The 20338-nt window shown below is 50.0% G+C and overlaps 1 protein-coding gene across 1 annotated transcript in view; it reads right to left on the bottom strand.

Annotated features, from left to right (window-relative positions):
- MDN1 (midasin AAA ATPase 1) overlaps positions 1-20338 on the bottom strand; it is a 2221312-nt gene that overhangs the window by 345291 nt on the left and 1855683 nt on the right. Inside the window, exon 84 of the mRNA XM_078648266.1 lies at positions 6781-6918. Within this exon, the coding sequence (XP_078504392.1) occupies positions 6781-6918 (138 nt within the window). The remainder of the gene's footprint in view (positions 1-6780; positions 6919-20338) is intronic.

Here is a 20338-nt window from a genome sequence, read left to right as displayed (position 1 = left end):
GTTTGCGAGTAGTGTGCTCTAGGAGGAACTGCTAGTGTACGTTTAGCTTTTTGATAGCATATTTGTATACACTTTACAATCCACCTGGCAATTCCCCCCTTAGAGATGGGGTTGCCTTTGTGTGGAGGAGAGAAAGATACAAATAATTGTTTTGTCTTTCTGAATGTTTTAGTCCTATCTGTGTAGTATAACAGGGTTTTGAAAAAACACAGGTAGCTCTACTGATTGGTTAAGGTGAAAAGGAGTAATAACTTTTTGGCAGGAATCTTGAATTAGGCCTAAGAACCACTTTGTTAGTGTGTATCTCAAAAAAATGGTTCTTGTATTGTGAATGCTTGTAATTCGCTAACTCTGCTGAGAGAAGTGATGGCAACAAGAAAAGCAGTTTTCCATGTTAGGAACTGTAATTCACATTAATATAAATGCTCGAAGGGGGGTCCCATATGTCTTGCAGGGACCACGTTTAGGTTCCATACTGGAGCAGGTGGCAACCTAGGTGGGATTATACGCTTTAATCCTTCCACAAAAGCTTTAATCGCAGGTACTCTGAATAGAGATAGATGTTGTCTATTCTGTAAATAGGCTGCTATTGCTGCCAGATGCAGGCGTATGAAAGAATAAGCAAAATTGGACCTTTGTAGGTGTAGAAGGTAGCAAATGATATTTTGGATGGAAACATCCAGTGGATGTGATTATTGTTGCAATATATTGCAAATCTTTTCCACTTAGCGGCATAACACGCTCTGGTAGTGGGTTTTCTAGCCTCTTTAATTATGTTCATACAGTCTGGTGGTAGGTTTAAGTAACCAATCTCTAAGACTACAGGAGCCAGATCGCTAAATTCAGTTGGCTTGGTTCTGGGAGTCTTATTTCTCCATGGTTCTGTGTTAACAGGGAGGGCGTGAGCTTTAATTTTTGATGTGGAACTATTGAGAGATCCAGCAGTGTGGTGAACCACGGCTGGCGTGCCCATGTGGGAGCTACTAGCATCAGTTTGAGAGGCTGTTGTCTGAGCTTGCGCACTGCTAGTGGAATGAGTGGGAGAGGCGGAAAAGTGTACGCAAATCTGCCTGACCAGTGCATCCATATTGCATTCCCCTCCGACCGTGGGTGTGGAAACCTGGCGGCGAAGGTTGGGCATTTTGTATTCTCGTGGGTGGCAAACAGATCCATCTGTGGATGTCCCCACATTTGGAAGATTGGCTGAAGAACCTGTGGATGTATCTCCCATTCGTGAATCTGTTGTGACTGTCGACTAAACAGATCTGCTATCTGATTGTGAATTCCTGGAAGGTGCTCTACTGTCAGATGCATGTTTTCAGGAATGGCCCATCTCCAAATGTTCTGTGCGAGCTGGGACAGTTGCAGAGAGTGTGTCCCCCCCCTGTTTTTGTATATAGTACATGGCTGTCATATTGTCCGTCCGGATTAAGACAGCTTTGTTTTGTACTTGAACTTGAAATGTTTTGAGTGCTAGGAAAATCGCTAGCAGCTCTAAATGGTTGATATGGAACAGTTTTTGTTGGTTGTTCCATTGGCCTTGTGTGGTATAGTGTAAGAGATGGGCTCCCCAATCTGTGAGGGATGCGTCTGTCGTGAGCACTATCTGTGGAACAGGCTCTAGGAACTTTGTCAAATTTTTGGTGTTCCACCATTGCAGAGATCGATATGTACGGCTGTCCACCAACACCAGGTCTGAGAGCTGACCTTGAGCCTGATTCCACGGTTGTGCTAGACATTCTTGTAATGGGCGCATTTGCAGTCTTGCATGTGGCACTATGAAGATGCAAGATGCCATCATGCCTATTAGTCTCATGAACACTCTGGCTTGGAGAGACTGCTGGTGTTGAAAAATGGAGACTAAGGTTTGAATGCTCTGTATCCTGGCTGGGCTGGGATACGCTAAAGCTGTAGATGTGTATATGGTAGCTCCTAGATACTGATGAACATGCGAAGGCTCTAGGTGCGACTTGGTGTAGTTTATGGTAAACCCTAAGTCGTGCAATGTTTGCTTTGTGTGTTGTACACATGGACTGTGTGATTTTGCTTTTATGAGCCAGTCGTCTAGATAAGGGAAGACATGTATCTGTTGTCTTCTGAGATGTGCCGCTACTACTGCTAAGCACTTTGTGAACACTCGTGGTGCTGTTGTGACCCCGAATGGAAGGTCTGAATTGATAGTGCTGTCCTTGTATGACAAACCTTAGATACTTCCTGTGAGCAGGATGTATAGGAATGTGAAAGTAGGCGTCCTTTAGGTCTAGTGTTGAAAGAAAATCGCCTTGTAGTAGTGGGAGTACTTGCTGCAGAGTGATCATGTGGAAATGATCTGACTGTATGTAATGGTTGAGGGGCCTGAGGTCGAGAATTGGTCTTAGTGTTCCGTCCTTCTTGGGAATTAGGAAGTACAAGGAGTAAACTCCTGTTCCTTGTTCCTCTAAAGGAACTACTTGAATAGCATCTTTTTGTAGAAGTGCTATACCTTCTTGTTGAAGTAGAGTTATATGGTCCGTGGACATTGGCCGCTGCCTGGGTGGTATGTTTGGGGGGGGTTACCGTGAGTTCTAGGCAGTAGCCATGTTGGATAATTTGTCTTACCCACCTGTCTGTTGTGATGAAATTCCAGACAGGTAGGAACTGTGATAATCTGCCCCCCACAGGGGTGGAATGCTGTGGGGGAGGCAGAGGGAAGTCACTGTTTGGGAGTGGAAGAGGAGCGGTTGTTGTTATTACCTCTACCTCTTCCCTTGTTATTATTTCCTCTGTATCCTCCTCTGAAGTAGCTCTTGTTAGAGGAGGTCTGTGTGTTTGTTTTAAAAGATGACGTTGTATCTGCGCCGGTTTGCTTAGAGCCTCCTCTATAAAAGGAGCGGCGAAAAGAACCTCTCGTCTGTGTGGATTGTAATGCACCCATAGACTTAGCTGTGTCTGTGTCTTTTTTCATCTTTTCTAGTGTGCTGTCTACTTCCGGCCCGAACAATTGGTTTTGATTAAAAGGGCTGGTTCAAGATGGTGGTTTGTACCTGTGTTTTAAACCCTGAAATGCGTAACCACGCATGTCGTCTGAGTATAACACTAGTATTGACTGCTCTGGATGCTGTGTCAGCTACATCTAGTGCACATTTAATTGAGGAATTGGATATTAACTTGCTTTCCTGTATGAGCTCTGTTGCCTGATCTTTGTACTGATCTGGGAGGTGCTCCATCAGTTTTTCTAATTGGTCATAGTGAGCCCTGTCATATCGTGAGAGTAGGGCTTGTGTATTTGCTATGCGCCATATGTTTGTTGCTTTCGCAGCAATCCGTTTACCTGACACATCAATAACTTTAGATTCTTTGTCAGGCGGAGGCGTGTCACCAGAGGTCTGGGAATTGGCTCTTTTTCTTGGATTAGACACTACTAAAGAGTCTAGTGGTAGATGTCCCCATATATAGACTGGATCAGATGGTGCTGGTCTATATTTCTTTTCTATTCTTGGATTTAATACCCTACAGCGTACCGGGTCTTTAAATATTTCTGGAGCATGTTTAATGACTCCTTTGATCATAGGTACTATTTGCGTAGACCTTTGTGACTGCTCAAATGAATCCAGTAAAATGTCCTCATCAATGGCATCAGAGTGCATTGAAACCCCGTGGTAAAGGGCTGCTCTATTCAATAAATGATTAAACCCAATACTATCCTCTGGAGGGGAACGTTTTGTTGGGTAGGACTGATCATCAGGAATGTCGGGCACATTGTGTGGTGGGAAGCCATATATGTCATCCTCTTTAGGATATTCAGGATTGACATCTTCATCTAAAGGGTATTCTTGTGGCTCTGGTATGTCATTCCCCCCACCTATATCATACTCCTCGTCAGTGTGGTGTGATGATGCAGGAGATTGAACAGGTGAAACTATAGGTTCAATGTAAGGAGGAATAGGAGAGGAAGAAGGTAAAGGAGAGGAAGGGTGCATTGGAGAAGTTGCACAGTCCTTCTTTTTGGCAGGGACCACAGGTAGAAGTGGTGTGTCTGCTGGTCTCTTCTTATAAGGAATAGCCTCTACATGTCCAGTTTTTGGATTGATATAGACTTTCTTTTGTTTAGAATCTGGCCTAAACAGTTCTTCCTCCTCTGCAACCTTCTTTGGCGTCGATTTTTTCGGTGCCGATAGTGGTTGTTTCGTGTGTTTTGCTGTGGGAGGCGTTATTGAGTCCTGTGGCAAAGTTTTCGGTGCCCAAGGTGGTTTTGGCTTCGTAGGAGTCTTTGGTACCGAGGTGGAGACAGGTCTTGTTGGCCTTGCGGCGTCGGACTCTGGCTTCCCATCTTTATTTTTGGAACCGGAAGGCTTTGGAGGTGGAGCTCTTTTCGGATCCGGGGCATTTTTCGGCTTCGGCGCCGATGCCTCTTTTAGTTTGGGTGCCGAAGGATCTTTGCCTTTGGGCACCGAAGGGCGTTTTGGCTTCGGTGTCGAAGGATGTGTGTGCTTCGGTGCTAATGGAAGAGGTGGAATTGGCACATGTGGTTTTGTCGGTGCAGAGGCACCGGAAGGCGTAGTTGTTTTTCTCGGAGCCGAGCCCGAAGGCGGGGCGTCGGAGGGGGTATTTCGGTCCCGACTGGGCCCCATGGGCGGGGTGCTGACCATTGCCTTTGGTTTGGGTAGTGTCTGTTGTGCAGGGGTACTCACGGGTTGTCGAGATGGAATCGAGTCATCTGAGTCCTCTGCCCCCGATATGATCTGGAGATCAGGCGAGTCTTCCTCGGCGACGAGTGGAGCCTCGTCCTCTGAGATGTCTTCGAGTGGATCCTCGTCCTCGGAGACGTCTTCTTCGATGATCTCCTCCTCAAAGATGGCCTCCGGTGCTGGTGCTGATCACCTCATCTCGTGTCGACGCGCCCTCCGATCCCGAATGGTCTTCTTCGATCGGAAGGATGCACAAGCTGTGCAGGTCGACTCGTCGTGTTCCGGCGATAGACAGAGGTTGCAGACCTCGTGATGGTCGCTATGAGGGAACTTTGCTCGACATACCGGGCATCTCTTGAATGGAGTTCTGTCCATGAGGCGTAGGCCGTACGACGCCGATAGGCCCAACGGCCCGCGTCGACGCACCGGAAAGTAGTTGATGTCGAAAGTAGTTTATTCGATGTCGATGATGTTGTTATAAAGTTGCTTGCGCTTCGAAGTTGCTGAAAAGTATTTTCCAGCCGGAGCGGAAATCTTTCATCCGAAACCACTGGCGGAAAAAAACAATCTGAGGATGGAGTTGATGACCATGCACAGTATTGTCCAAGGGAGGAGTCACCTATCTCGTGACTACAAAGACTTCTTCCAAGAAGACAACATCCTGCAATCACCCGAGCCCAACACCAGGTGGCGATCTAATGCACAGTATACGATCTGCCGCTCATATGCCTCGAACATAGGTATACTGCAAGCCCAACAGTACCATCCAGTCTCCTGGGTCCATTGGCAGAGGGGACCTGATCAAGGGTGGGCATCTTGAACTTCACCTTGTTGAGGGCTCTGAGGTTGAGGATAGGACGATGGCCTCCGTCCTTCTTTGGAACCAGAACATAGCAAACACAGCCTATTTCTGGCCTGGGAACCCTCTCTATAGCTCCCTTGGCCGAGAGAGGTTTGACTTCCGTTTGGAGTAAGGCAAGTTGATCCTCTATTAGCCGATCATACACTGGAGGCATGGATGGAGTGGTAGTCTCGAAGGGGAGGAAGTAGCCCCTTCGGACTATTTGCAACACCCACCTGCTGAGGTGATTTCCCGCCAGTGATGGAGGCAATTGCATTTCCTGCCACCAACTGGACGGCCGTGATCTGGAGGGATCGGACAAGGAATGTTATGTTAAAAATTCTTATTGAGCGCACCTACACCGATTGGTTTCTTGGCACTGACCTAGGATATTGACTGAGCCCCATGTGTTTGATCGTCTGCTGGGTTCTAGCTATAAGCTTGGATATATAACCAAGACTTAAGAAGCCTTCTGAAGCTAGGAAATTCAGTGAAGGTTCAGATGTCCAAGGGAAGAGTATTCCAGAAGCTGGGTGCCAATACTGCGAACCTATAACCACCTAATCGTTTCAGTCTGTAGGAGGGAATGGCTAGGAGGTTCTTATGAGCGGAGCACAAGGAAGGTTTTGTGGTGGAGGAGGGGTTTGTGGCTTGACCATACTACTGGCCACTCAAGGTCGGGGTGAACCGCGGTCCATGGACCCGCAGAGGTTGTTGGGCTTGCGGGGTCCTCTGGTTGGAATATGGTTGGCATGGTTGGAAGCCCCTTCCATAGCCAAGAAAGAGGCAAAAGGCAGACAGGCTGGAATGAAGTGGAGAGTTCCTGGGACTTGTCTGTAGCCCGCGAGACCTTGAAGCGCTCAAGTGCTACATCTGCCTTGTCTCTGAAGAGACATGAGCCATCAAGTGGCATGTGCATGAGATTAGCTTGGACATCTCCCGAAAAGCCAGGCGTTCTCACTACTTTGTTGTAAAAACTAGTACAAAAATGGTGTAAAGATAAGCTTTGAACCTCCAAGTCTACTCACTTTCTGAACTATTGTAATCACCTCTTCCACCAAATTCCTAAAGTTATAATTTGGTATTTACACTACAAAATGAATAGTACTTACATGTACCACCAAGGGCTTGAGCACAACATTAGCACATCCGAAATTAAGTTAAATACATGTCAAATAAAATACATCACAATATAATATACATGCATCTGTATATACTAAGTGGGCTACTACAAAATGTTTACTTAAGGAATACAGAAAAAAAGATGCATACCTGTTCTTCATTTTCAATTTTGTCGCTCACATCTTTCTTGCCTTCTCCTTCTCCAATTCCACCTCCTTCATAGTCGTGAAACTCAGTTGCCCCATTTCCTGCTTCCTCCTCCATTAGTTCTTTTGGAAGACAAAATCCCTACCAAAACAAGATGTTAAAATAAACACTTCAAAGAATAAATGCAGAACATTTAAAGGACAATATTTGCAGCAAAAATCACATGTTGGCTCTCCATGACTCCCCCAGTTACCATGCCTGGTCAGGGATTGCCCATAGAGAAATCATTGCTCATATAAGATTTATTGCCAAAGCCTAGTTGAAGGGAATTACCTTAATCAACTGTGATATTGTGCTATGGAACATTTAGAAACCTGTGCTAGTCCCATAATCTAAAGTCCTTCCGCACTCATGGAACCAAGTAAAAAAGTATTCATCTTTGTAGCAACTCCTACTCTTTTTTTTTTACCAAGCTCCTTCCGTAACTGTTGCGGAACAGTGCAACTTGCAGCTGAGTGCAGGACTGCGCCAAGATTACTTTGCAGTAAAACAAGACTATACCAGAAGGCAGCCTACAGCATATATTTCCCCACTTTACCTCCCTCACAATTCTTTTACAATTGTTGTACAGTAGAGGTGTAGCAGCCAAACTACCCTGTTGGTGTAGGGATTAAGAGTGTGTTGTGTACTTCTCTTTGACAACTTCATTTCCAGTGGATATTCTCATCACACATTTCTCGTTTTGTGAATCTCCCAGGCGCCAGACTAGGCCAAGAAACAATTGAAATGGTACCTGCATGCCGGCAGGCGGTGCAACAGCAACTCTGTCCTGAACTTGGACATGACAACATGGAGCTTTATGTAAGTGCCGCTCCTGCATGCTAATGCTAGTTTTCTCTTACAGTGCCAATGTTTGCTTTCTTTTTTCATGCTCTTAAATAGAGAGCACGGTTGACTAGAATAAGTTACTTACATTTGGCAATGGAGATTCCTCACCTGAGAATACTTCCAGGGTGTCAGACTGGATATGAAAATCTTTCACCAGCAATGCTCCCATAAGCAGCTAGCTTGGTGGTGCCATGCAACTCTGCACTGACTCCATAACGCCTTGAAAGTAACATCAGTTTCTTGCTTCGCTTTCTTCAAGCTCCCCGACACAGATCATGAACAATTGGAGGTACCAAAGTGCAGATTTATAACTTGGGATCTTTTTAGATGTCAAAAAGAAGCCACACCACAGAACAAGGAGGGGGAGGGCAGGGAAGAATTTGCAGTTAGAGAGAATATCCACCAGATGGAAAATGTTAATTACCTATTAAGCATCTGTTTGTGGTATGTAGTACTGTAGATTCGAATGTATGACATTATCCTGCTGTATTCCTCGCAGGGAATCACAACGAGGTTGTTACAACGACCGCGTTGTGATTTTCGCATACTATTACTCCATAAATCGGAACGACTTGCGGAGGGGGGCGCTGGATGTTGGAACAGTATAATTCCCTATTCCAACTCCAGTCTGTGCGGGCAATAGGGAAGGTGTTGGATTTTAAATCCAACACCACCGTCCCCCCCCCCCTTCCCTCTGCAAGTCGTTGTTCCGACTTGCAGAGTAATGATATGCGGAATCACAACGCGGTCGTTGTAACAACCGCGCTGTGATTCCCTGCGGGGAGAAAGATTTGTGGTAAACGTTGTTTACCCTGTAGATTCACATGCTTAGCATAACCCTACTGTCTAGTTTTGGGCTTGGATGTGTGGAATTTGGTTTTCTTTGAAGTAAGTATTTTGAGTCACAAAGTATGGGGGGGGACTCCTCTTGCTGGTAATGCACATGGTCATCGACACCATTGTTAGATTGTTTTTTACCGCAAGACAGGTGAGGATAGAATGTGAAGTATAAAGTAGTAGTGAGATGCCCATTCTAAAGGAATTTGTCGTAACCTATAAAAGTAACCGCAAAAAACACAGGTGTCCGGGGAGGAGGTTGGGCACATGTGAATCTACAGAACTACATGCCACGAACAGATGCTGACGGGGTAAGTAACATTTTCTGTTTGGAGCATGTGAGGATCTAGATATATATGATTAGCACAGACTGTAAAGCAGTTCCGTCTCTATAAGCAGTGGCTAACCTGTGGGGGTTGCAGTTGTTTGAAGTAATGTACAAAGTACTGCTTGACCAACATTGGCTTGTTGATAGGCCAATACATCTACACAATAATGTTTTGTAAATGTATTCAGTATGGACTATGTAGCCGCTTCATATATGTCAGGAATAGGTATATATCCTACGAAGGCCATTCAAGCTCGTTTTATTTGAGTGGGGTGAGATCTAGGAGGGTTAGGTAATGTTCTTTTAGCTCTAGCACAGCATGTTTGGATGCATTTGAGAATCCAAAGTGCAATGCCTGATTAGGAAATGGCTCTTCCTTTGTGGGATATTGTAAAGGCAACAAAGAGGAGTTGTGTTTTTCTAAACGATTTGGTTCTATCTATATAATGCATGAGGGCTCATTTTATATCTAAGGTGTGTAAAGCCCTTTCCGCAACTGAGTCCGTTTGAGGAAAAAATACTGCCAATTCAATATATTGATTAAGGTGGAGTTGAGACACCACCTTTGGAAGAAATATAGGATTGGTACGCCCTATCTTTATGCAATTGGAAGAAGAGTTCCTCAAAAGGTAATGCTTGAAGCTCACCGACATGTCTGAGTGAAGGGACGGCAACTAGGAATGTGCAGGAGTGGAGGGGCTTGAATGGAGGTCTCAATCTTTTTAATACAATATTGAGATTCCAAGTAGGAGCTGGTGGCACCCAAGGAGGAATGATACTCTTAAAACCTTCTAGGAAGGCTTTAATGACAGAATCCGGAATAGAGAAGTATGGTGTCTGTTTTGTATGCGGTTACTGCAGCTAGGTATAGCCTTAAAGAAGTAAAAGCTAGTCTGGAGGTAAGTAAATGAAACAGACCGTGTCTTGAACCTTAGCTCCTACAGGATCAATGTGTTTGGAATGAGAGTAGTGAACAAATCTTTTCCACTTTGCAGCATAACTCGCACATGTAGTGGGCCTGTGTGCTTCTTTGAGATTGTCAATACAAGGTTGTGGTAGATTTAAATAACCAAGCTCTAGGACTTCAGGAGTCAGATCGCAAAGTTGAGGTACCTGAGGTCTGATTTCTAAATGGCTCTGCGTTAAAAGGTCGTGCCTGCTCAGCAGTAACTCGTGGGAAACTACTAAGAGTTCTAAGAGTGTGGTGAACCATGGGTTTTTTGCCCATCTGGAAGCCACTAGGATGGGGTAAGAGTTGTCAGCTGAAGTTTGCGAACCATGAACGGAAGCAGTCAGAGATGGAAAAGCATAAATAAAGGTGGTCTGGGGATGACATGAGAGCTGATGGGACCGGGTCCCCCCTGCTTTTGCAGATAATACATGACAGTCATGTCTGTTTTGATCAGGATTACCTTGCCAATCAGGTGGGGAAGGAAGGCTATGAGCGCTAGATGACTGGTTAGCAACTGCAGGTGATTAATGCACAAGTTACTTACCTTCGGTAACGATATATCTGTAAAAAACAGTAGTTAGTATTAGATTCCTTACCTTAGAATACCCCCAGGCGTCAGACTGGATCCGGAAACTTTTGCGTAGCAGTACCCTTGCGTGTCGGTAGGTGTCGTTTGCGGCTCCGCGTCCGTCGTCGGCGCCGGGATGACGTCGCCGGAGTACTTAGACGCCGCCCTCGCATGCTGAAGTCAGTTCTTATACACAGCTTTTTCCGCGCCAGAAACGCAGAGCCATGATAAAAACAGACACTGGTGCCATGAAACTAGGGCCCTGAATGGGGATGACCTTAACCCTAGATATCAGTTCGCAGAACGGGGAGGATGGGTGGGGCGGTAAGGAATCTAATACTAACTACTGTTTCTTACAGATATATCGTTACCAAAGGTAAGTAACTTGTGCATCTGAAAGAACCAGGTTAGTATTAGATTCCTTACATTAGAATAGATACCCCAGCAATACCAACCCCGGTGGTGGGTCTGAGAACCAATGATCACACCAGAAAGTTTTGGAGGACGGAACGGCCAAAAAAGCCATCTCTCCGGACTTGGCTGTCCAGGCAGTAGTGTCTTGCGAACGTGTGCAGCGAGGCCCACGTAGCTGCCTGACAGATCTCCTGCAAGGGGACTCCCCAGGGCAGTAGTAGCCGCCGTGGCCCGTGTGGAATGAGCAGAAAGCCCCACAGGAGGCTCCTTTCGAGCCAAACAGTAACAAGCCTTGATGCACAAGACGACCCATCGAGAAATGGTTCGTTTGTGCACCGGCCGTCCCTTCTTAGCGCCCACGTAACCAACAAAGAGTTGGTCATCCACCCATAACTGGCGTGTGCGATCCAGATAGAAGGAGAGCGCACGTTTTGGGTCCAGACGGTGGAGCCTCTCTTCCTCTTTCTAGGGATGCGGAGGCGGAAAGAAGGTGGGCAAAGTGATTGACTGCCCGATGTGGAAGGCTGTGACTACCTTGGGCAGGAAAGAGGGTCACGTCCGCAACACAACTTTGTCCGGATGGACTGAAAGGAAAGGAGGCTTAGAAGAAAGGGCCTGGAGCTCACTCACTCTCCTGACAGAGGTGATGGCAACCAGGAATGCAGTCTTAAGTGTAAGAAGACTAAGAGGACAGTTATGAAGTGGCTCGAAGGGAGCGCACATCAGATAAGTCAGAACAAGGTTCAAGTCCCACTGAGGCATCACGAAAGGAACAGGGGGGAACATATGAGTGATGCCCTTCAAGAACCTATTTACAACTGGGGACTTGAACAAAGAGGGCTGATCAGGTAGCCTTAAGAAGGCGGAAATGGCAGAGAGGTAGCCCTTGATAGTGCCCAGAGCAGAGCCCAGCTGGGCAAGAGAAAGAAGAAAGAGGTGAACCTCAGAAAGTGGGGCAGAGAGTGGTTCCACAGTCTTTGCTGTGCACCATGCCACAAATTTGTTCCACCTGCAGGCGTACACCAATTTTGTGGAGGGACACCTGGCTGCCTGAATAACATCACAGACTTCAGGAGGCAAGTCAAATGGCCTCAACTGCCGCCGCTCAATCTCCACGCATGGAGGTGGAGGCTGGACAGGTTCGGGTGGAGGACCGTCCCCTGCTGCTGCGACAGAAGGTCCTCCTGAAGAGGCAGACTAATCAGGGGATCGACTGACATGCCGAGTAGCTCGGGATACCAGCATCTTCGTGCCCAGTCCGGAGCCACAAGGATGACTTGGGCCCGGTCGCGCCTGATCTTCTTCAGCACTCTGGGCAAAAGTGGTATAGGCGGAAAAGCGTACAACAGACCGCAACTCCACTCGCGACGAAAAGCGTCTCCGAGCGAATGGCGCCTTGGAAATTCCAATGCGCAGAACTGATGACATTGCGCGCTCTCTTCTATGGTGAATAGATCTAACCAGGCTCTCCCCAATGCTGAAAGAGACCTTGTGCCACGTCCGAGTTCAGAAGCCATTCGTGATCCATCATGCACTGACGGCTGAGTTTGTCCGGCCTGGAGTTCAGGGAACCTGCCAGGTGTTGAACCACCAGGGTCACGCCCTGATGTTCCAGCCAGAGGCGCAGAGCCTCCTGGCAGAGGGTCCACAACCCCACCCCGCCCTGTTTGTTGGAGTACCACATGGCGGTGGTGTAGTCCGTGAACACCTGCACTACACTCCCCCGGACAGAGGGGAGGAATGCCTTCAGTGCAAGTCGGATCGCCCGCAGCTCCAGAAGGTTGATGTGGAGCCGGGACTCCGCCGGAGACCTGAGGCCTCTGATCTCCGCCTCTCCCATGTGGCCTCCCCATCCCAGGAGAGACCCATCGGTCACAACTACATGCTCCGGTTGGGGAAGGGAGAGGGATCTGCCGCCGACCCAATCGAGGTCCGTGAGCCACCACTGCAACTGTCTTGCAGTGCCCTGCGAGATCAAGACATGGTCGGACAAGTTGCCCTGATGCTGTGCCCACTGAAACTTCAGGTCCCACTGCAGAGTCCGCATCTGCCACCTGGCGTGATGCACCAGAAGGATGCAGGAGGCCATCAGCCCCTGAAGCCGCAGCGTCAAACTGACCGAGACTCAGGATAAAGGCTGAAAGATGGGAATCAGAGCCTGAATATCCCGAACCTGCTGTTTGGGAGGATAAACCCGAAACTGCGCAGAGTCTAGAACCGCTCCGATGAAGAGGAGCTTTTGAGAGGGACACAGGTGTGACTTTGGCACATTGATGGAGAACCCCAGCAAGTGCAGGAGGTCGGCCGTAGTCTGACGACTGTCTGGGGCAAGCCCGCCTTTAACAACCAGTCGTCGAGGTAGGGGAAGACTGAGACCCCCTAACCTGCGCAGATGAGCTGCGACCACCGCCATCACTTTGGTGAACACCCGTGGGGCGCTGGTAAGGCCGAAGTGGAGCACAGTAAACTGAAAGGGCTCGAGGCCTACCGTGAAACGCAGGTAACGCCGGTGGGCCGGCAGGACGGGGATGTGAAAATAAGCGTCGTACAAGTTCAACGCTACCATCCAGTCTCCCGGGTCTAGGGCAGCTAAGACCTGAGCCAGAGTCAGCATCTTGAACTTCTCCTTCCGGAGGAAGCCGTTGACGTTCCGCAGCTCCAAGATAGGGCGTAGGCCCCCTTTGCCGTTCTTGGGAACCAGAAAGTAGTGGGAGTAACAACCACACCCTACTTCTGGCCCAGGAACGCGCGCGATGGCCCTCTTGGCCAAGAGGGCCGTAACTTCCTCTTGCGGAAGCTTCAAGTGATCCCCCGACATGCGGTGGTACTTCGGTGGCATGGCTGGAGGGGTCGCCTCGAAGGGGAGGGAGTAGCCCCTTCGGACGATTTGCAGCACCCACCTGTTTGACGTGATGGTACGCCAGTGGAGGAGGTGATGGCGAACCCTGCCCCCCCAGTAGCGTCGTATGGGCCTGAAAGCTCGGACTAGGAAGGCTTTGAGGCAGATGCTGCGGGGGTGGATGTGGACTGGCCTCGCCGTTGTCCCCGGGCACCGCCACGGCGGTTACCACGTCCGCCACCGTGCTGGATGTTAGTCTGCAGGCCGTGGCTGGCAGGACGTGTGGGGGCGCCCCTTCCACGGCCACGAAAGCAGCGAAAGGCAGCAGTTTGCTGGCGCGGGCCGACGGGCCCAAGGACTTGGCCGTAGCCCTAGAGTCCTTAAAGCGCTCAAGCGCACTGTCTGCCTTGTTGCCAAAAAGGCGACGGCCATCAAACGGCATGTCCATAAGGGTGTTTTGGACATCAGCCGAGAAGTTGGCGGACCTCAGCCAGGCGTGGCGGCGAACCGCCACCGTCGTAGCAATCGCCCTGCCTAGCAAGTCCGTTGTATCCAGGCCACATCGGATGGAATACCGTGCTGCATCTCAACACTTCACAAGGGCTTGGGTGAGTTTAGCCCGGGCCTCCTCCGGGCATTGTGGCAGCACGTCCGCGACCGTATCCCACAGAGAGTGGGTGTAATGGCCCAAAAGGCACGCGGTGTTGACTGACCGCAACCCAAAACTCAGTGAGGAGAACATCTTCTTACCATATTTTTCGTACCTTTTGGATTCCCGTTCAGGAGGAGCGGTCAAGAATGCGGTCTGGGAGTTAGAGGCCTGGATGACCAGGTTCTCGGGGGAGGGGTGGGTGGACAGCATGCTAGGGTCACGTTCCTATCTACAGGGGGTACCTGTAGAGGGCCTGGACCAAGTGCCCAAAAGAACGTCAGTCAAGGCCTCATTAAACAGCAGCAGAGACTCCGAGGAGCTTGCCTGCGGTTTAAGGACCTCAGTGAGGAGGTTAGTCCTCAAGGGCGCGACGGAGAGCTCAAGAGCCAAGGCCTTGGCCGCCCTCGTCAGCACCACACTATAGGCAGCCCCCTCCCCCGTAGCCATGTTAGGAGGGGAGACAAAACCAGTGTCGGGCGAAGTGTCCAAACCACTGGCCTCCCCCAGTTCACCTGCCCAGTCCTGATGAGACTAGCACTCCCGTGCCAGAGGGTCCCAATCCGCCTCGTCCTCCATCTCCTGGTACTCCGGTTCAAATGATGGGGCCGCATCATAGAAGAAATGTTCTTCTCTCGTAGTCGAATGTCCACCGACGTCGTCCGGGAACGTCGTCGGGGGCGACACCCTGGAGGTCGGCACCGGCGGAGGGGTCGTGAGTTCGCCCAGTGGCAACCCGGATCCGGACCTGGATCCAGTGGGGCCCTGCGGCGTCGGACCGAAGTCGCCGACGGCACCGGGGCCTAAGCACCTAATGGCGCCGGGGTCAAAACCGCGGGCCCGCTAGGACCCCCAGACGAACCCCCGGGGCCGGAAGGCACCTCCGCAGGGCCCGTCGAAGGAGACCGATTCCTCATGGCCACAAGGAATGCGTCAATCGCCTCTGGCGTCGCGTTCAGCCCAGGGACCGGCGAGTATGGAGCTGGCCGCGGAGCCGCGTGGGCGGTGTCGCCCGAACGCCCGGCCGCATCGTGCGAGCGTCGGCTGTGAGTCAGAAGAGCGGTGTCGCCTCTTCAACTTCTTGTGCCTCTTACCTGAGGACTTGGAGCCCAACGAGTGGTGTTGACTCGCTGAGCTGTGATGACTCTGGCCCTGCCACCGGTCCCTCGACCTCATCCTGGACCGGGACCTCGATCGGCACGGGACCGACTGCCGGAGCTCGAGGTTCTTACGGGACTGCTCCCGCCTAGCTTTCGACGTCAAGGCCCGGCATCATGGTCGGGCTCCAGGCAATGCAGGCACCGGCGATGGGGGTCGGTAACCGACATCGGTCGGCACAGGGTTTGAACTCGGGCATACCGACCGGCACCGATTGAGTCGCTCGACTCGAAAAACAGATCAAAAAGATCGAAAAAGTTTAGTCAAAAATTGACTAAGGGTACCACTTTTTCCGGATCGGCGCTTGCTGGCGCAAAAAAAAAAAAAGAACTGACGTCAGCGCACGAGGGCGGCGTCTAAGTACTCCGGCGACGTCATCCCGGCGCCAACGACGCTGACCGCAGAGCCGCAGATGACGCCTACCATCGCGCAGGACACGGACAAGGCCTCCGCCTGCCCAGAGGGCTGAGAGGGGCTCGGGGATGCGACCCGAGCCCCGGCGACACCACAGAGACTCCCAGGGGAGTTTGCGGCGAGGCAGAGGTGCCGTGGTCCAAAGGAGGGACCCCTGAGGAACCACATCCTCCAAGCCTGGATCAGAACCAGTCGGAGCCAGGGCCGAAGCCGGCGCCGCGGAGGGCCTCGCGCAAGGCAAGGGACCCGCTGACGCACCAGGAGGGGAAGGAGGAGACGACGCCAGTGAGGTCCGCCAAGCCTCCGCATATGTCTCCATCTGGACTCTCGACGCCCCCTCACCGGGAAACGGTGGATAGGAGGATGACACGCGGGCCGCAGTGTGCGTGGGCTGGTGCTGGGCTGGCGGTGTGCCTGGACTGGCGCTTGGCTGGCGGTGTGCCTGGACTGGCGCTTGGCTGGCGGTGTGCCTGGACTGGCGCTTGGCTGGCGGTGTGCCTGGACTGGCGCTTGGCTGCCGGTGTGCCTGGACTGGCGCTTGGCTGCCGGTGTGCCTGGACTGGCGCTTGGCTGCCGGTGTGCGTGGACTTGCGCTTGGCTGGGGGTGTGGGTGGACTTGTGCTTGGCTGGTGGTGTGGGTGGACTTGCGCTTGGCTGGCGGTGTGGGTGGACTGGCATTTGGCTAGCGGTGTGTGAGTAGATGACTTGCTGCTGGTCACTACACACACTGCTAGCCAAACGCCACTTCACGCAATCTGTGAGCTGGTGTGGTTGCTGTGTCAGGAATGTTGGTGTGTGAAAGTGATGGGCCCTTGAATGGCGCTGTCTGCTGGTGTGAGTGTTGTAATGTGCTGGGCCGTGGCTGGCGTTGTGAATGGCTTTGTATGTGTTAGACGTATGAAAGGAGTATGAATGGCCTGTAAAGCGGTTGGTGCCTTGTCGTGGCTTTACAGCTCACGAGCTGAGTCAATGGTTCAGTTTTTTGTCCTTTCAATTATTGACAGTGCATTTCATTTTTCTGAAATATCTTGTTTATAAATTTTATATATTGAACCATCACTCACCCTAGGTAATTTTGATGTCAAATCAATAGGTTTGCAGGGAATTCTGGGTAGGAGAATGTTGGGGGACCCATGCAAGCCATACCTCGCTGGACTCCCTCAGGTGTCTAGTTTCCAGAAATGTGTTGGTTTGGTAGGTTTTCCTAGATGGCTGCCGAGCCCCGGGCCAAAAACTCATGGGGCCCCCCTTGCAAAACCAAGTTGGTTTGTGATAGGTCATTTTGATGTCACCTCAATAGGTTTTGGGCCCTTGCCTGTCGCGGGTCCTTGACCCACCCACGCAAGTGAGGTACCATTTTTATCCGGAGACCTGGGGAACGCTGGGTGGGAGGACATTTGTGGATCCACGCAGATTGCTGAACTTTCCACCACAAAAATGTGAGGAAAATGTTGTTTTTTTTACAATTCTTTAGGTTTGCAAGGGATTTTGGGTAACCGAACCTAGTGAGAGGCAGTCAAGTCACCCCATCCGGTTTTCCCCTAGGTGTCTAGTTTTCAAAAATCTATAGGTTTGCTAGGTTTTCCTAGGTGAAGGCAGAGCTAGGGTTCCAAAACTAGAGCTAGGACCTTTGCCAAATAGGGTCATTTTTCACTGTGAAATTGTGGTGTGTCCACGTTGTGGTTTGTGCCGTTTCCTGTTAGGGGCACTAGGCCTACCCACACAAGTGAGGTACCATTTTTCTTGGAAGACTTAGGGGAACGCGGGGTGGGTGGAAATTTGTGGATCCACGCAGATTCCAGAACTTTCCACCCCAGAAATGTGAGGAAAATGTGTTTTTTTGGACAATTTTTTTAGGTTTGTAAAGGTTTCTGGGTAACAGAACCTGGTGGGAGGCAGTCAAGTCACCCCATCCTGGATTCCCCTGGGTGTCTACTTTTCAAAACGGTATTGGTTTGCTAAGTTTCCCTAGGTGCCGGCAGAGCTAGGGTTAAAAAACTACAGCTAGGCACTTTGCAAAAAAAGGGTAATTTTTCATTGTGAAAATGTGGTGTGTTCACGTTGTGTTTTGAGCCGTTTGCGGTCGTGGGCACTATGCCTACCCACACAAGTGAGGTACCATTGTTATCGGGAGACTTCGGGCAATTCAGATTTGTTAAGCTACTGTTATTACCTAATGACTTTCTATGCATTTCTGCCTTCCAAATGAAAGACAATGTGTAAAAAAAGAAATCGTTTTGAAAAATTACTGATAATTCTCATGCTACTATGAGTATTCACAATTTCGGAAATGTGCAAATATCTACTGTTTCTAAACTCTATATTTTGTTCCCACTTCAGAAATACATAGGTGTCTTTCATACTGATTTCTCCATGTATACACCTTTCAATCATTCCCTCAATGAGCTGAGACTGTGGGTAAGTTATACCTTCCTGCTTTAATTATTTAACTACTTGCATATTGATCCCACACGTAGCTTGGACCTTTGACAGCACGCTCTTCAGGTATAATGCACCCCCTGTATTCTTTATCTACTTGCTTTTTTCCCCACATGTAGCTTGAACTATATACTGCGTGCTCCTCCCCTACAATATATCCCAATCTTTCCCTATGTGAACCCTCCCATCCTATGCTTTGTATGCCTCCCCCCTTAATCCTGTAAAGCGCTCTGAGACTCTCACAGGTCTGGTTTGCGCTCTATAAAACCATAAAATAAATCCCCCGCGAAGAGCCCACGCCCCCGGGCAGGCCAAACACCAACCTCCAGGGACAAACTGCGAAACTTTCCCACCGGGGAGAGACGCTCTCGTGACATCGGAGAGGGGAGAGGACGACGACAACGGACGCTTCCGAAGCAGTCTGCCGAGGAAGATCGAGGGGATGAAGCCTGTAGGAGAGTAGGGTCTGCAATCCTATGGTCAACCCAGATTTTTGCTTTTTGCTTCACTGGTTTACGACTTTCCCTGGCTGTGGGCCTGCTAATCAGACCCACAGCCTAGCTGTTCTCTCTCTAAATTGACATCCATGTACTTTAGGTGCATTTACCTATTGGTACTGGGCCACCTTATCAGTGCCTGTACAGTGTACCTTAGGTACCCAGGGAATAGGTGTATCCAGGGCCTACCAGGGGCTGCAGCATGTATTATGCCACCCCTGGCTGGCCATCCAAAACTGACAACTGGCTGCAAGACAGCTGGGGCAAGGTGGTGTAATCACCCTTTGCTATAGATATAGGGAGAGGTGTGGCGCCGCGGCCAGGGCGACTGACGCTGGAATCTGGGGATCAGGGTTCGATCCCCGGCTCCGGCGGCAGGTTAGCCCAGCACCATGCGACTCTGGGCAATAGCTTGCTTAATCTTCCCGACGGCCCCCAGTACCTAGAGACCCTAACGGGTGATTGTGTGCTATACAAATGTGGATTATTATTATTATTATTATGCCTATATCTAACCCTAAAATGGACACATATATTCCTATCAGTCACTCCTATACATTTATGGCAGGCCTTATCAATCCTGAAGGCAGAGTGCTTGGAATTATGTGAGATGGTGCTCTGGTATGAGCTGAGCCTGTCTGCAGCTTGCGGAACCAAGTCCTAATAGCTGTTCCATGATAACGCTATACCATATACTCTTAAGTGCATTATAATCCTCGCGGTTAAATGCTAACTTTGGTATAGCATCATCAAAACATGTCGAGTAAGGTGTCATACGAATTGGAATACTACCCGCTCGCCAGTTCTGGCGACGGGGGTAGCATTCCACCCTTTTAGAGGGACACGACATGTATGTAACTGTGAACCCCGGTTAAAGTTAAACGAAGCCTAGGCATCACAAAATGGATGCTGCCACCACAGACACAAGTCTGACCTCCTGATGCTGGGAGTCCTTCCAGCGAGTGAGGCCTGGTGAAAGGGTTTCCTGCCTTGGGAGGTGCTAGCATCTCCCCAGACAGGATTTTGTGTATTGAGGTAGGGAGGGCTGAAAGGAATGAGACATGCCTGGGGCACACAAGGCGCCCTGTGCATACACCGGTTCAAACCAGTTGCTGGGGCACTCCAGCCCCAGTTCTGGCGCGAAACCGAACAAAGGATAGGGGGTGTAACCACCCCCCTTCCTGGTCCCACCCATGGGAGGGACCTAGTCACTAGTGCAGCCCCCTTTGGGAGAATAAAGGTAGGAGCTGGTCCAATTACAAATTAGATTATCCTGAACAACTTTACAAGAAGAAACTCTGGACTTCGACGTTCTGCTCCACAGAAGACTGAAGAATCTCCCTTGTGGGCAAGGAGTGTCCACCCTGCAACTGCAGGCACCATCAAGCGTCCAGCGGCTTCACTTTGTTGTCTTCCCTCGAGGATCCAGACTTCAGAGCTCGACGAGACCCGGATTCCCAGACCTCTCCGACCTCAACTCACATCTGCAGCACAGCTGAGATCCGTGGGTGCGACGAGACACGTGGGACCGGCCATCTTGGAAGAAACTGCACTTCGCTTCCAGCACGACTCCTGAGG

The sequence above is a fragment of the Lissotriton helveticus genome, chromosome 6 (assembly GCF_964261635.1).
Source record: "Lissotriton helveticus chromosome 6, aLisHel1.1, whole genome shotgun sequence".
Lineage (NCBI taxonomy): Eukaryota > Metazoa > Chordata > Amphibia > Caudata > Salamandridae > Lissotriton > Lissotriton helveticus.
This window is presented reverse-complemented; position numbering and strand designations above follow the sequence as displayed.